The 17,359-nt window shown below is 35.6% G+C and overlaps 1 protein-coding gene across 3 annotated transcripts; it reads right to left on the bottom strand.

Moving 5' to 3' along the window:
• Positions 1 to 237: 237 nt before the first annotated feature.
• On the bottom strand, positions 238 to 13,329 carry LOC105033019 (transcription factor TGA4). Of its 3 annotated transcripts, XM_010907646.4 has the most exons (10): positions 13,183 to 13,329; positions 10,950 to 11,024; positions 6,271 to 6,439; positions 6,088 to 6,162; positions 4,672 to 4,731; positions 4,519 to 4,596; positions 4,371 to 4,434; positions 3,059 to 3,330; positions 2,149 to 2,385; positions 238 to 699 (listed from the first exon to the last, which is right to left on the bottom strand). In XM_010907646.4, the coding sequence occupies exons 2-10, from the start codon at positions 11,003 to 11,005 to the stop codon at positions 547 to 549; spliced, it is 1,164 nt and encodes a 387-aa protein (XP_010905948.1). In that variant the 5' UTR covers positions 11,006 to 11,024; positions 13,183 to 13,329; the 3' UTR covers positions 238 to 546. The 3 variants fall into 3 exon arrangements, with proteins under 3 accessions (XP_010905948.1, XP_029117024.1, XP_010905949.1); XM_029261191.2 differs by lacking the exon at positions 13,183 to 13,329 and having other exon boundaries at positions 10,950 to 11,048; XM_010907647.4 differs by lacking the exons at positions 10,950 to 11,024; positions 13,183 to 13,329 and adding an exon at positions 8,203 to 8,474.
• Positions 13,330 to 17,359: the final 4,030 nt, after the last annotated feature.

Raw genomic sequence — 17,359 nt, 5'->3', positions numbered from 1 at the left:
ACTAGAATTCATAAAAGCTTGCAACCATGGGCCTAGATAAAACACCATATGTATTTGTCATAGAATGATACAATACCAGTATAATCAATATAGACCGACCGACAAAATCAACATGAACGAATAGCAACCAGCAGGCTATCAATTAGTATGCATTGTCAATATGCATGCAGCTCTTTAACTTGAAATTCTTTGCAAAATACCGCATTCAGATTTCTCAATATAGGATTCATCAGATCATTGTAGCAATATTAACCCTGCCGGATTCCTTACATCAAAACAAAGAGTTGTAATATAATGTACAACATACATCACCATAAATAGATTTCAAGCGGCACCTCAGGCATGCTGTTCTCATGGAGCTCCGAAGAATACATACATATATCTACCCTTTTAAGGCCCCTGTTTCCAGTTTAAGCGGCCAACAAATTGTATATAGTGCAGACAACCCTAGAAGCCATTTTGTTGCGACCGCATTTCCTTAGCTAGATGGTTGGTCACAGATTCACATCAGAACATTAAGTTACAAGGTAATTGTTCCAAAAATTACTATGCTGGTTCACGAGGGCGAGCAGCCCATAGAGAACTCAGGGCACGAAGTCGCTGGAAGTAATCACCTAACGCGAGGAGGCCTCGTGCTGCCTGGCGGGTGGTGAGAATCTTGTACATTTGCTGCAGGGTTTGCTGCCGAAGGTGGTCTGCCTGTATTAATGAACAGATGTCAAGGTCGGTAACATTAAAAATAACCTCTTGCTCAACCCTCTATACATCAGCAAGGGGAACCTTCCAACAATATAAGTGTATGATCAAGCTAGTCTCTTAATAGCAGCGAGTGTGCGTGCCCAGTTTTAAGAAACAGATATTATCAGCTAGAACTCTAGGAAACCATAAAGGGAAGCCAGTTCGTCAAGTCAAACCAGTGTGAAACCAGGTTCTGGATGGGTCCATTTAGAGAAATAATATATGCCAATTTGGGTAACAAATTTGACCTAAACCTGACCCAAGCTGAAAAATAAATAAATAAATAACCCAAACAGGATATAGTCAAGTTGGGTGTCATGCCAACCTTAACTTGTAGTCAACCAAACATTTTGAGAGTAATGTCGAACATGCTAAAATACTACTGTAACATGAGGGCCTTACTAAGATCCGGTTATGCAAAGTCAAATGAAAGATTTTGCCTTAATGTAACAGATATTGCATACTCTATAAAGTATTATAGGAGCTTGCAGACTACATTAGTGGAGAATTAAAGCAAGAGATAACTAATAGAGGCAACAGGATTTGGTGTGATTATTAATAGCCACAAGGCACCCTCCTTGGGAAAGACTTGGATATGTAGTTTCAGCTTTCAAGGATCATAGATTGGACCTGAGCCTCAAAAACACTCACAGATGTCATACAATGATTACAGAGATATTTATATCCCGATACTGAAAACAAGAGAAAATTGTTATGCTTGGTCATGCATATTTTCTATTTATGGCCATTAGCTTCAAACATGAACTTAATTTATCTTCCATGACTAAAACACCATCAGAAAGTGCTCAAATTCTCAAGAATTAGACAATAGCACTAACCAATTAGTAATGGTGATCACTTTAACAAATTACCAGAATGTAACTTGATTTCTTGTCATCCCATCGTTGTTGAAGGGACTCAGACACCTAAAAGACTGCCAGTTAGAATCCTAGATCATTCCAACTGATAGTAGCCATATATAGCCCTATTGGTATCCCTCAGCGCAACAAAGCAGAAGCTACTGCACTATTATGATTGAAAATCTCGAAGAAAGCAGGGGACCTTTCCACATAAAATTGATTAACATGATATTATTTATGTAAATAGGATTATCTTTTCAATAGTTTCACGTTGGTTAATGAACTACAGGGTAATCCAGTTCCGGAAGGTATATAAGACATCACTAGCATGCTTGCAGAACTTTGCCATGGATTTCCACATCTATATACATAGGTCTTCTTGTTAGCCAATAAACCATCAAGAATGTAAAAGACGGGCTGCTAGAAAACTCCTAAATGTTAATTTATGGAAATTTATAAATATAAAGGAGATAGTAGAGGTTTGAAAAAAAAGAAAATTAATTAAGCAGAGAAAACATGAAATTGCCTATAGGAGGAAAAAAGTATTAACCTGGTTCACAAAGCTTACAAGAGCCTCCAACTTTCCCATTGCATTTGCCATTTGTCCCATGTAATTTGCAACACCAGAGGCACCTAATGGATCGGATGTTAGCGTCTCTGCAAGAGTTTGTTGAAGTTTATCCATTCCCTGGGAAAGAGCATCCTCAGCTTGCTGAGAAGATTGTTGCAGGTTACAGACAGCCACAACTTGTTGCTCCGTCAGAGGATCTAATTGTGGACTGAGGACCTGTAAACAACAAGAAGGAAAATAAAAGTAAGGATAATGCATGGAGATGGAGTTGTACCCAGACTCCATAAAATATATCAACAAAATTTGACATGTTCTATATGAAACAGTTCATTCTCTTTTTTGAGCGGAAGATGGGGAGAAATCAGAGGGTCTAATTGTGGAGTGAGAACCTATAAACTACAATAAGGAGAACAAAATCAAGGATAATGCAAAATGCATGGAGCTGCACTCAGGGCACCATAAAATATACAAATAAGATGGGCATGTTCTCTGAAACAGTTTCTTCTCTGTTTTCGAGTAGCCTAAAATGACCAAGTAGGTATTGGTAAGTGGTGCAGACACATGAGCAGTGGGTTAAATTTAGTGAGGGGTGGAAGGATGGGGAATATCATATGAAAAGCATGCAGGGCAGAATAAAACATCTAATGCAAAAAAGGCATGGATTCTGGACAAAGATGTCTAAAAATGTCTTCTAATGTAAACAGAGACTGCAGCAATTTTTTCATAAAAAGCAAAAAAATCCTAGTAGTGAAATGAAGAATTTCCACTTGTAGCTATATCAGATGCTAAAAAGGTGCATTGGATGAATAGACCACTTCTAAATATACCAATAAACTATTATTCTGATGCTAGAATAATATCTTGGAATTGTCCTCACTCATTAAGTCACCTTTAAAAGCTCTGATGGCCGAAATCCCCCAATCCATAGAAAAAACCGTTCTGCAGATGTTTTCCACATGCCAGACATCAGATAGAAGACATCTGACTTTGCAGCAATTGCTTTTATTCGGAAAAGATTATCATAATGGCTCATTCCACTCTCTACAAGCATGCGGAGCTCTATGTCAGATACATGTGCTTGTAAAGCAGTTCTGAGTTCACAAGTTTGCCTGTTTTGCTCTTCAACCCAGTGCCCATATTCCATCTCAAAAGCAGCAACCCCTGCAAAAACCAGAGAAGTTGTAGCATTGGTAGCATAAGTAGCTAATATTAGATCATTCATTTTTGATAGAATCAGCAGATAAGAGGACTGGAATAGGAATGGCTAACAGTAAAAGCATTAAGATTCAAAACTTGTCCTTAAGTTAGTACCGGTCAAGCTACATAGAATGGGAAAAATTTTTGTATCTTTCATTTTCTGAATGAAAGCAGGTTAGGATCTTCCTAACTCTTTCTCATTAAAAATTAAAAAATAAGAAGAAATAAAAACATTGGGGGGGGGGGAGGGGGGGAATCAAAGTAGCCTTACTAAGATGTGATGTGCCTAAGGTAAATAACATAAGATTAAGTATTTTACATCCAAAGTATTATATAACAACAAAGCCAATATCTGTTGCAAATCCATGGGTCAAGAACTGTGACCGGACCTGTATGTATTACATAGTATAATTAGTTAAAGGTGACTTGGTCCTTGGATTCATGGTAGCAGATGTTTCCAGTTTGAGGATAAACTTACATGCCCGTTAGTTTAGTAAATAGCAAGTGAAATCACACTTACTGAAACAGATGTTTCTAAGCCTGCAATATCCTTAGACATGCATGGAACAGAAGAAAATACTTTATGCTCCCCAACTTGCATAAATAACCATGTCTGATTCCCCAACTTGCATAAATATCCATGTCTGATTCTGCAACATGTGTAAATAAGCATGCTTGGTTCCCCAACTTGAATAAGTAACAATTTCTGATTGAGTTCAGTAACTTTATGTATTAAACCTTGTAGATTCACAAAATTGTCACATTTGGGATCTCAAGACATCAACAACAATCAGATATACCAAATTTTGAGTAGTTTAAATCACATATTTGCAAAGCTGGAAACAACCAGTGCTTGAAATAGACATGAAGAATGGATCTGTTGTTCTTTAAAATGCATTGGTTACGATCACAATATTTTTATATACAGTACTGCTTCATCCAAAGTTAATCGAGCTAACATAAACAATACAATGGGCAAAATAAAGTGGAGATCACTGTTTTACCTGAATTAACAGTTCCTGATAAGCCAAGAGTCGAATCTCCTAAATGCCCACCTACGTAAACACCCTGCAGCTCAGCAGTAACACTCAATTAGCTGATAAATGAAAACAAGATGTAACTTGCTTGTCCAAGAATTGGTACTTCCTGTACCTGCTGTCTAGCCCGCTCAAGCTCCTGCTCTAGCTGAGACAGTTTTAGACGACTTGATTCTAGCTGTTGAACATAAGCCTATGAAAGAAACAAACAGATCAATATAACAATCTAGTCCAGTAATTTGAAGCTTTCCCTGTACTATAAAGATACCTTCTTCCTTAGACGACTCTTCCTAGCAGCCTCTCGATTCTGTGCAAGACGTCTTAATACCTACATATAGTACTTTAGTAAACCTTTTAAAACTGCGGTTTCATCAAAAGTATTCAGCATGCGAAATACCATACAGATACATAATTCACTGCCTCTGGTGCTACATCATTGAGGCTCAAGAGCACAAAATATTATTATCATTTTTAATATGGAAGTATAAATTATTTTCATCAAGAAGAACATGAATTCATTAAGTTGAATAAACAAAGTTTATAAATATTGAGACCAAGATATAATATTAGCTAGAATTGAATTCCAGAAACCTTGCATCACTTTAATTATTCTAAACTCTAATCTTCTTATCATCCAACCACATTACAATCACATCAAACAGCATATATCAATTATAAATTATCCAAAAAAACCAAGGGAATGCCAAATTTTATGTCAAAAATCAGCTTGCATATGTAAAATGAAAAGATGTAAAGGGATTTAACTGAAACTTCAGTGCAGACAAGTTGCAGCTAAAGATTTACTACCTCGATATTTTTTTGTCAGACTTTTGAGAGGATTCCTAGGGGTCTTTGATGTAAAACTTCCACTCCTATTGCCTTTTTTAACCCATTGCATTCCAAATTAATTATGACCTTGTTTTGGAACACCATGACAGGCTTCCAAGGAGGGTGAATCATTTATTTCTCATTTTTCCAATAACTTGTCAAGCACAATACTAGTCCCGATGGTCTGCCACTAAATTAATTCTTGAGGTTCTCTCTTTATTAATTACAACCTTTGCTTCACCGCTGTCACTGTAGCATCACAGTTTGCCACAAAAAAGTCTGATTTCCTGTATATTGGCAATTAAATCCAATATATAATTACAGTTGATCTATATCCATTTGGTGCTTTTGTAAATAGAGTTTGTCATCCCATTTCTTATCTTGGCATTTTTACATCTTATATTGGTTTTGTCCAAATTCTCCATTCCCAGCTCCAAATAAAATGTATGTGAAATTAATAGATATCTAGGATACAACAGACTCACAAAAAACAACAAAAGCATTATACAATTAACAATTCTTAATCATGGCCAAAGGATGACAACATGATATGATTTGACACAGCCATGCAATGCCCATTAAGTGTCCCTAAATTGCACATTAACTTTCAGGTGCTAATTAGGCCTATCAAAATCCAAAATGTTTACTCAAATAACTTCAATTAGTGACATGTACCAGACTATGTTGCTTTGATTTGGTCAGAACATAATGATAGGTAAAGGGATTCTCCCAAAGCATCAGATTTTTAGATCAACAACAAATGCATAGAGACTTTTAGAAAAAGTGCATAGACAAGCCATAACCAGAACCTTGAGAGAGGAAAAATATCAAAAGTTATTAAGTTTATGTTGTTTACCTTATCTGCAGGTTTGTGTGCCTCCTGGTCATATTTTTTTGATGGTCCTGAGCTCTCACGAGGAATATCTCCTAACTATAAAAGCATTGTGAAATAAAAATGAACATGAGACAAACAGAAGAAGAATGGAGCAATCATCTCTAACACCGTAACAAAACAAAAATGCTGTCACTATATCCCCACCCTATTGTCATGTTTGGCATCTGCTTCCACAATCGTAGATGCACCTGTATTTTGACTGCTGTCAGCTTTAAAGGAGTCGCCCCACATGCTAATTTGGTGGTTTGGTTCATATATACCCATCCTTCTAGAAGTTGCAAACTGAGCTGATGCAGAACTCATACTATTTGGACTGAAAGAAGAAAATATCAAAAATTATTACTTCACTTGCAACATAGAATAGCTACAACCATGCAATGGAATTAAAGAAGTAGAAAGTATAACAAGAGGAAATAATAGCATACTGAAGTCTGAGGAGAGATCATCAGTACAAGAATTTCAGTCATGGTAGCATCATAAACCTCATGCAACAACTACGAGCTCTACTACTACTGGAAATTTTGGAATTACAAATACAGAGAAGATGGTATTTCGGTGAACTTGGAAGCACACTGTTAAGTTGAAAAAGATGTTTTCCCGGTAAATTGTAACAAAATTCTCTTCAGAAAAGGCAATCCAATTTATAACAAGATGCATATGAAAACTTTATGCAACTTTAGAAGAAACTACCATTGAAAGCAGTTTACAGATAAATTAACTCCATTTCTCTATGCTTCATTGTTGAGTCTTAACAGCACTTTACTTCCCTGATAACTTGCAAGTCTTCTTCTCTCCCAAGTCCCAACAGTGGATTATTCTATAAGCCAAAGAGCTTTCATCTTGATTACATAATTCAGTTATTATTTGAAAACTTTTTTTCACAGTTCAAACTTTACATCAAAAATGATGAAACCACTTTTTCTTATCAAAATTTAGATCTGACAGAAGATTTTCTGCTCACTCATTCTATCCGAAATTGTCCTTAGGATTGGCTCAGTTACCTTTTTCATTTTATAAAACTCACCATTTAGCTATATCAGTTGTGCATTAAAAATTACCAACAAACCTTAAGAAGCAAAAGCTGGTGGCCTATCATTTCGAATCCAACCCCAACCACTAACAAAAATATGCCAAAGAAATTTTGACTATCGCATGCCCCAGCTTCCATCTCCACTCTGGCTAACGAGCCACTAACACCAACAACCCATGAATTCTCCATTCTTTTACCTCAACCCAAATATCCCGCGGCAGGGCCATATCCACCTCAGGGTTGGAAAAAAACAAATGCAACTGGCTTTCATCTATCCATTCTGCAACAAGTGAAATGACTTATTTGGGTGTATTTCCTCATACTTCGTAAAACATAGGAAGAAGAAAGGTTGCAAAAGAATATCAGTATTTCTTATCAAAAGACTCCCCTCTCCTCATAGCACAGTAAAGCACAATAAATTCACTGAAAACTTAACCATAGTATCTGGCGTACAACTTTCTCTGATCGTCCTCTTCGACCAATACATGAGAAGGAGATCAAGAACTTCCACCCGTTTTCTCCGTCTAGATTTCCTCGTAATCAACAGCTTAACAACAAAGAATCTATTGTTTTCTGAAGTGGGGAGAAGCTGCCAAACCCAAAGATGTCAGCTTTATCTGCTTCCGCAATTGAAAGAGGAAACGAGGTAGCAAATATAAGCAATCCATCACCAATAAAAATCTCCGTCTAGCTTCCCATAACCCCAAACCTCAAGAAAAGAGAATCTGATCAACTCCTCTACAACCAAAATTAATTCCCAACCAGAATAGAATATCATCGGTTTCACTAAATCGGCCAAGGAATTCATGAATAAAGAAAGGGGGGAAAGGGATTTTTAGATTCCCAGATGGTACAAACAATTGAAAAAAAAAAAAAAAAACAAAGTCAAAAACCAAAAATTTCCAAAAAAGAAAAAAAAAACCCTTTTTGTGATAAAGGAGTGATTTTTAGATTCCCGGTTGGGTGAAAGCACAAAGAGAAGCACATCAATCAAGCCAATAATTAGGACAAAAAAAAATCCGTAAAGGAAAAGGAAGAATTGGAACCTCGAGATCACATGGAAAGCACCCGCCGGGCCCTGTAACATTGAGATACCATCGAGAGGCGCAAACTAAACGAATCAACCATAAACCCTCGCTCCCCAGCTCCAAAACCCCCGCCCCTCCGAAGCCCTAACGGCCGCATCGCCTCCCTTCTCCTGATGATCGCTTCGGAGAGAAAAATAAGAGGACGAGGCCACGGAAAAAATACAAAGCGAAAGTAGAAATTCCGGAAACCAACTCCCCCAGCCCTCCGTCCTCTCTCCTCTTCCTCTATTTCTTATTTTATTTCCTTTATTTTATATTTTTAAATAATATCTTGGCCAGTACAGTCAACGGTTAAACGCCGTCAGTCCTCCGCTATCGAACGCGGGAAAGAGCAACAGAATACGTGGGCGTACGTTAGCGACCACCGTCCTGCGTGACGTCATCGTTCGTCACTCAAGGTGCGGTGGAGTCCGGTCACCGGAACGTGTCGTTACCTCATCATGCATGTCATGCGGTGGATGCGGCATCACACTTTCCGTTCAAAATTATAGCCCACTGTATCAGACTCAGAGATATGCTACACAGAGATTTGGATTGATATAATCTAAAATTTCTTGGCTCAATGGAAAAGAAAGAAGGCAATGAGCTATTTGTTCTGAGCTCTATTTGGAAATGATTGTGATATTGTTCAAATGTCTAATTTAAAATAAAATAGCTTTGCTATTGCAGTCATATCTAAAATCCCTATCATCTCAATTACATTAGTTTTGACATTGATTTGATCAAATTAATATTTTCATGATCATGATTAATCCAAATATGATTCAACTTTAAAATAATTTTAAATCATTCTAGTCTCAGCAACAATATATTAGCTCTAATTGATTATTTAATTTGGATAAAATTATTTATATCATTGAAATTTTTCCTCACCGATGGTGAAAGCATACGTCTGTAGTTTTTTTATTTTTTTTATTTTGGGTGATTGACGTGGACAGCCGTAATTAAAAATAATGGCTCATAATAAAAATTAAAATATGTTATCTTCTGGGGGAGGTTGGTGGTGATGTCAATTTACACGTCAGCAGGGACGTCAGAGCCGATGAATAAAAGAAAAAAAAAAAGTCCAGGTCGCTTGTGTGGGGTACGCACACCGACCGGTCACGCGGTGAATCGTGTCTCTTGATTGGGTGCTGGGCCCCATAGAGATGGGCCCCACATGGTGGGCCGAGACGATTAGAGCAATGATGGGAGTGGTTTCATTGTGTGTCTCGCAACTGGGTGCGACCTTTTTTGTGATGAGGGGGATGATTTGATGTGAAGTAGTCTTTTTGTATCCTATGCAAGCTCAATGGTAGTACTCGTAACATCAAGGCATCATCGACCATTAGTGCAACTTTCACACGTGTGAGTGGTTTTTGGCTTGGTTGTGTGATTTGTGGCTCCCTTATATTATTTATTTGATGTAGGTCCATTTCAAAGGCACAAAAGAAAGAAGAAAAAGAAAAATTCACGGTTCATGTTATGTAGGCAAAAGTTTATATATTGAGCGTATCTCTTTTGCTGATGAATGGTTTAGGTAAGATACATGCGTATCTTGGAACAACTTTTGTGATAATATATACCATCATAAAGATACTGCTTTTTGTTAAGTGCACCACTTTCGTGGCTTTTCTTATGCAAATAAGATTTTAACTTGTTTGCTAGGTTAAGCTTTGCATGAATACAGTGATGCTATTGGAACATCTAGCATTACAATTAAAAAATTTAAAAGATTAATTTTTTTATGATTCCATGTTGCATATGATTGAGTTGCGAATGATTTCGAATAGGCAACCTCATATACATATTCATGTTAAAAAATCTTTTGGCAGTTGTTCTAGAACAATAAAAAGATTCTCTAAAAGAATTATTATGTTTGCTTCTAGGAGCAACATGGATGGAATAAATATATTTCAAGAAGAAATATGGGAATATCAACCTCATCAATCTGATAAGTATCATATCTAATCCTGATGATTGAAGATTAAGACTACTATTTACTGTGCAAGCTGATTTAGAAATGAATAAGAGGAACAATAATAATGATAATGATTATAAATAGAATATGGTTAAATAAGATTCTCCTCCAGGAAATAGCTTATGATGTGGATATTATGTTAAACATTGGTGACTATCAACAAAGAAGAAAGACAATGGATATCATAGAAAAAATCAACAAAATTTCTAATAAGGTTCTATAGATATAAACAATGTCAACATTGCTGAGGAGTGTTATAAGTATTCAATTAGAAAATAGGACCCTTATGAATGGACAAAATAATGTATGTCATTTAACTATTTGCTCCAAATAATATAAAACTTTTAATCTTCTATTAGATATTTTCAAACCCAAATTATTTCTTAATTGTGCAAAATATGTTCATGTAAATGTGCATGTAGCAACATCTGATTCGTACTATCTTGTCCATAAAGATTTTTGACCTTTTTTCTATCTTGAGGTGTTAATTCATCAATAAATTTTAATAGAATTTTCCCAAAGCTCTTCTTAGTTTCTCCTATAAGAGATTCTTTAAGTTGATAATCTATGAAGCTTATTTGTTTGAGTAAAAAGATTCTGAAGATATATCTCTATAATCACAAATGGTGCCTCATAATTCTTGTTTGTGTTATTTGTTAAACATAATCAAGATGAATTAATAATATTTTTAATTATCACACTTTAAAAAAGATCTGGGCTTTATAAGGGTAAAAAAGATGCTCACCTTAGCTTGAGGTGATAGAAGTTGTCTTCAAGATAACCAAGATAAAGCTCCATCATACCATATCAAAGTCTACTCCTATAACCATCACATGTTCTGTTATGTACTGAACATGATATTGAGATTAAATTCATGAGTTGTTTTCTTAATTTATAATCACTTGTAAAATATTGAAATGAAGGAAATGAGTAGATTTTCATGATTATTGAAGATGGATTTGAGAACTGGCATGCATTCAAGAAAAGAAAATTGTTAAACATGCTAGAGAAATGGAGGCCTATTAAAGAAGAAGAATATATAAGCACATCATATGGGCATGTGTTATTTGGAACAATAGAATTATTTTGGATGAGGTGAAGGAGAAAGAGGTTAATTATGCAGTAGTAAAAACAATTTATTCATCATGCTTTTGCTACTCTATGTATGATCGAGGAGAAATCTGGTAGCATTTTTATTATAAGTATAAAGCAACAAAATGTTATGTTTAAAGATTGATTGTCGATATTTCAAAGATGAAATGTATCTTTCCACAATAACAACATAGATGAGGTCGTTGGTGGAAAAGAAATCAGATCATTATACGAGGAACAATGAAAAGTTGTTGTTAATTGAAGATTAAGATTGGTGATAAAGGGAGAGTGGGTTGTTTTATGTCTCAATTTTAGGAGAAAATGGGCATGTATAAAGTGATTTCATCCATTTAATTGAATCTTTCATTTTTATTTTAGAAGTTTTTATTCACAGGCTAGTTAACAAGAACTTTACATAATGCTCGGGTTTTTTTATATAATATGCTAAAAATTGCAATATCCAAGCTGTAGATATTAAGTGTGTAATGTTTATTAACGATAACAATCAATATCCAAAATTTTGTCCATAAAACTTGTTACCAATGCCTGCATAAACCACCCAGGGAGCAACACCAAGCATATATATATATAAAAGTGCATGGTAGAAACTGTGTAGACTCATGGACTAGTTTGCAGCAGATAATCTATTGCCTTTAGCAATTTACATTGCATAATTAGGAATCTGACTTCTTTACTCTCTTTTTTTTTTTTTTTTTTCAATCATAGCAGTGTAACCTTGCGAAACAAGTACCAGTTGCTTGTATACATAGCAGGTTTATAATGCATGAAAAAAAGTTTATTAGATGAAAAAATGTTGCTAAGCATAACTTCCCCTTTTCTCAGTCTTAGACTGCCCACCTCTGCTTAAAAATAAAAAAGATGCATCTATAGCTGAGTCAAAAAAACATGCACCTTTATGATGCTCAAGTTCCACTATTAAGTTACATCACAAAAAGGTTCCACTATTAAGATCCATACACATATCCAAAGTATAGAAAATTCCTTCAACAGGGGATGCAGAGTACTGACCCATCCTTTAATGTTGAAAACTCTAGGATATTCCTACTCTTGTCATTCATTTCAAGAACTCTATGCTCTTTTTGTTCAATGTATAGACTCTTCTATCACCTATTTCCTTGTGGATGTCATGATTAATGTGCTTTCTCAAAAAAAAAAAAAGAAAAAAAGAAAAAAAGTGGTGAATATACTTAAACATGAAGTAACCATGACTTTTTCTGTAAATGAATAAGTTGTGATTTAAGTAGGGTTATTCACTTGCTGTTTAAGACTTCATTTATAATAAGCACCTCAAGTTCATTATTTCCCATCCCCAAATTCCTGGTGTCATCAGCTCCTGTAAAGCCCTCTACAAAATCCATGAGTTGCATGCCAATTTCAAAAACCTGCTATAAAACCTATTTTAATATTGTGTAAAATAGAGCTTACTGTAGATCTATAAAAATGTTACTTCAACGTCCTTAAGGTCAAAGATGTTTTTTTTTTTTTTTTTTTATAAGAAGGCCAAAGATGTTATTCAAAAGCTATAATATAAACAAGGTTTTTTTTTTTTTCATAGATAAGTAGATATTATATATGCACTAATAGTCAGTCTGAACGTAGCATATTGTTATTATTATTTGTATACTTAATCCCAACTGACATAACAGCTATAATATCTTCATTAGAGTTACAAAGAACATATTAAACTCAAAAGTTGACAATGATAATGAACATAAACTACCATGGGTCTCAACAAACATCAGAAAAACTTCTCTGAGATGAAGCCATGTAGGATATTCTTACAAAAAAAAAAAAAAAATCTTTGTAGGACAAAAGTTCTACAAAGATCACCGGCACAAAAATATGGAGGGATCGAGGACTAGTACCCGTTAATTTGGAAGTCCGATTAGACATGAGAGGGGAGGAAGAGAGCTCCACTTAGAGCTGGGAAGGAGAAGATACAGGCTTCCACATGCCACTTGTTAGCACTCAAGGTATGCTAAACCTAGTAAATTGATAACTTTATAATGTCTAAGGAGAGGATGCCAGCTATTAACTTTATAATAAAGTATCTAAAGTGGCTTTAAAATGGCTTAACTAAAAAGGCCCTGACCGATCAAGGTTTATGATTGCAATGGGGGTTCAAATATGCCGGTTCATTTTCGGGTCCATTTTGATGACACGAGCCCGATAAAAAGCCCAGATGAATTAGTTGGGGTTTTGAAATTTAGACTAGGATATGATCTCTTTAGTTGTCAAACTTAGATTTGGATTACACCTGCTGCATGATTGATACATGTTAGGTCTGAAATTATTTGTTGCTATGCATTGCATCCAGCCTTCCTCACATAATTTGGGGTTTTGCCCTTTTTGGCTAAGCTAGATCTATTGGCATCCATATCAATTATTAGCCTATAAGTTACAAAATATCGTTGTCACGGCTTTGGCAATGCCTGTAAAGTAATTATGTATCAATATGGTGACATGAGTTTTCATTTTTAAATTCAATTGCTATTACTAGGACTTGCATTAGTTGATGATTATCCTCTAACCTACTATGTTAGTGTATTATAATATTCTTGCTCATGCACATTTAGTTCCATGTCATTTTTTTAAGGAATTGAGTTACATCAAATCCTTCGCGTGCATACGAGATCTACAGAGTTTGATTCCTTGCATCTCCATCAATTACTTAAGAAATTGAGTGATATCATCTGATATAGTGGTACCAGATTCTGATTACTTAATTTATAGTTGAAATGAATTCACGGTGCCTATTTTTTTTGTGAAATAATCTACAAATCCTCCCAATCAGCTAAGAGAGTGGTAGGGAATGAGGATGGCAACAAATCGAATATGGGTTGAATCAGCCAATACCCATGTCTACCTCACAATTAAAAATCTCATACCTGTACTCGCTCTATATCCACCTTGGGTCTAATTAGATCGGATAGACAAGAATGGTTGGATCAGATAAGGAACTCATTATATAAATATTATAAAATAATTATAATTTTGAAAGAGTAATTTAGATTAAGATTATATCGAGTTGGTTTTAAGATGGGATATATCATTATCTATAGCTGATCTAAACCCACCTCGAGTACTTTTATTAAACCTAAACCCGCCTCGGATTCCAATCAGATTGGATAAAATCTGCCCCATTTGGCTTGGATCGGATTGAATATCTAATGGATCGGCTCAAATTATTATCCCTAGAAAGGATCGTGGATTTCCACCATCTTGTGTGGCACACAAGTATAGATGCTTCTTATCTACATTTACATGTATTTTCAGCAATATTACCTTTTTTTTCTCTTTTATCAACTGATACATGTTTATTTCAAAAAAATAAGAGCTAAGATTGGATGCTCACAAAACCTAAGTGTTCATGGTACCTGGCTAGCTGCCTTTACCAACGTGCAGCACATCTATCTTCAGTAATCCTCATCTATGCACTAGTCCATCAACATTATGATTCAAAATTAACTACATATTTTCTAGTAGCTTAAGCTAGAAAAATGTTATCTTACAAGGGTAGAAACTAAATGAACTGCAAAATATTTTGGAGATTATAATATATATATATATATATATTTTTCCAGAAAGAAACCCATATGGTTTTCATTTGGATTCCGTGACGCAAAGAGCATTAGAGTCATGTCCAAATAGTCCTCATAGGAAACTTTCCAAATTGGTCACCTCTTTTGCCTTCTATGTTATTATAAGGCCTTTTGTCTTCATCATCTTTTTGTCTTTTTTGGGGGGCATGGTAATGGTACCACCTTCCCCAACTTTTGATCAGTTGCGTAAGATAGAAGTGCTAATGTGTTGGCCCTTCTTTATATAAAGAACCAAAAGATAATGGCCTCTAAAAGGCTACACATGCTGGCCCAAAGAGGATAAGTTTAAACCACAGTTCTCTTTCTATCCATATATAATTGTTAGTGCATTAATGTGGGGTCTTGTGTTAACTATAGTCTAAGTAAAGCAGCTTCTAGCCACATCTACCTTCTGCTTTGTGAATCCAAAAATTATGGTGCTCTCTTTGGTTGGTTGATTCCTAGAAAGAGTGTTTTGGTTGGCTAAGCATACATCTTTTACACTGTTTACCACATATCTTCTATTTGATATTGGATCAGAGCCTAATTTACTTAGTGAGGAGGGTAGGCAACCCATGACCCCAAGCAAAGTGTAAAGCCACTTTAAGTTTCCAGTCAGGTATGAAATGCTCTCAAAGTGACAAAGATTCTCCAGAGTGATGCTTGACCTTTGCTTTTATGTTGAGGAATTAGATACAGAAAATGGTTGGCGCTGGTTTGGATTTGAAGTTGGAATGATGTTGGATAGAGATCACCAGGGAATCAAATCTGAGTTGGAGATATTGGACTGAAACTATTTTGATCAGAAAAACTCAACAGATTGTAACTAGATCATAGAAACAGCTTAAAAATACTCATGAAACGAAACCGAAACATAGTTTGCTGAAGAAGAATCAGTAGATTTTATTACGAAACGTACCGATATATCTTTCCCATATAAGTGTAGCTAAAGAAAACAATTCATTAGTTATTAATAAAATCATGAAAGAAAGACTGTTGATATACTAAATAGTCTAAGAAGACATAGGAAAAACCATGTCAAATTGTGCAAAATTCTGATAAATACAGGGATTTGTTACCAGCTAGTTTCATAGCATAACATAAACAGAGGCATAGTCCAGTGGTTACAACCCTCTTCCACTAGGAGTTTGGGTGTTCAAACTCTGGGGAATGTTTTGGCACGGATAAAGTTTACTAGGAGTTTGTGTGTTTAAACCCTGGGGAATGTTTTGGCATGGATAAAGTTTCCATTATATCTAAGAAATGCTGGGTTGTACTCATGATGCTGTTATTCTACAAAGAAACAATTTCCTAGTAGTATTTTATTCTTCTGTTAAACAAGCAGCATCAAGAAAACAATGAAGACTGATAATTTGTTTGGCCTTTTTCATTAATTTTACTACAGAAAGATCCATGCATGGTTAACAAGTGAATGAGTCCCTTCCTTCTGTTAATTATCAATATTTTCTTTTATGTTTTCATCATCATAGAAGCTCACGCAAGCGGCGTCCTTCCGTATGAAATGCAACCATCTTTCAAGTTGTAATCATCATCCAAAAGGATGACTTTATCCAGCAATTAAGAATATGGATGGGAAATATTATATAGAGCCCTTTGATCACTAGGGTGGTGTTTGATGATGCATCATCTCCACGAGTCAAGAGAAGATAAGATGATATAATCTTGCTTTGTTAAAGAAAAATTGGAATTTTGCTCAACTAAATGGCCCAGAAGTGCATCAGATATGTGTCCATGAGAGAGAGAGAGAGAGAGAATGGACCACAATGATTGGGGCATTGTGGCTGGAGGATTCTGTTAAGCTTTTGTCTGGTAAGCTCCCCATATCATCTCATCCATTATAATCTGCCCTTTTAGGGTATAATTAATAATCCATTAGTCATTCAAGTGGACTTCTTAAACAATTTGATGGTCCCTGGAAAGTGTGTGTCCCCAACCAACAAAGACGTACAATGGCTCAGCTCATAGAGACTTTTCTGACCGAAACAATACTCCACTATCTTTAGTTATGGCCTGTCTTTGTCTCCAAAGCCATGCAAGCCACTCTTAATGGCTTTCCTTTATCTTTAGGCTGTCGAAATGCCCTGTAAAGTGCACTACAAGTTGGCAAGCCATTCATAATTCTCATGAATGTGGACCAAAACTGAAAGTTTGATGTGAAGCATTTGGAACCAAACATCCAACTCCATGCAATTCAGATGCAATGGAGTGGTCTTGCAATTCCAATCCCATATTAACACCTGAAACAAAGGGATGGGATGCACTTGGGATATGAAACCTTCTTTCAGCACTCACAGGACTACAACTCGAAGCAAAATGCCCTTTCTTGCAGTTCAAACTGCATAGAATTCTTCCCTCAAAGCATAGAATTCCTTTTTTCTGAAAAGAACTGCATAGAATCTTTACTTACCTTCACCTTTCGAATGAAACACTAGAATGGGGC

This window comes from Elaeis guineensis, chromosome 13 (assembly GCF_000442705.2).
Source record: "Elaeis guineensis isolate ETL-2024a chromosome 13, EG11, whole genome shotgun sequence".
Taxonomy (NCBI): domain Eukaryota; kingdom Viridiplantae; phylum Streptophyta; class Magnoliopsida; order Arecales; family Arecaceae; genus Elaeis; species Elaeis guineensis.
This window is presented reverse-complemented; position numbering and strand designations above follow the sequence as displayed.

Excerpts from the sequence above, each read along its gene's own strand:
- LOC105033019 (XM_010907646.4), bottom strand. The coding sequence starts at position 11,005 with ATGATGGAGCTTTATCTTGGTTATCTTGAAGACAACTTCTATCACCTC. Across the intron at positions 4,732-6,087 it reads CACACAAACCTGCAGATAAG|GTATTAAGACGTCTTGCACA; the intron begins GTAAACAACATA and ends TACTATATGTAG. Across the intron at positions 700-2,148 it reads TTGTAAGCTTTGTGAACCAG|GCAGACCACCTTCGGCAGCA; the intron begins GTTAATACTTTT and ends TCATTAATACAG.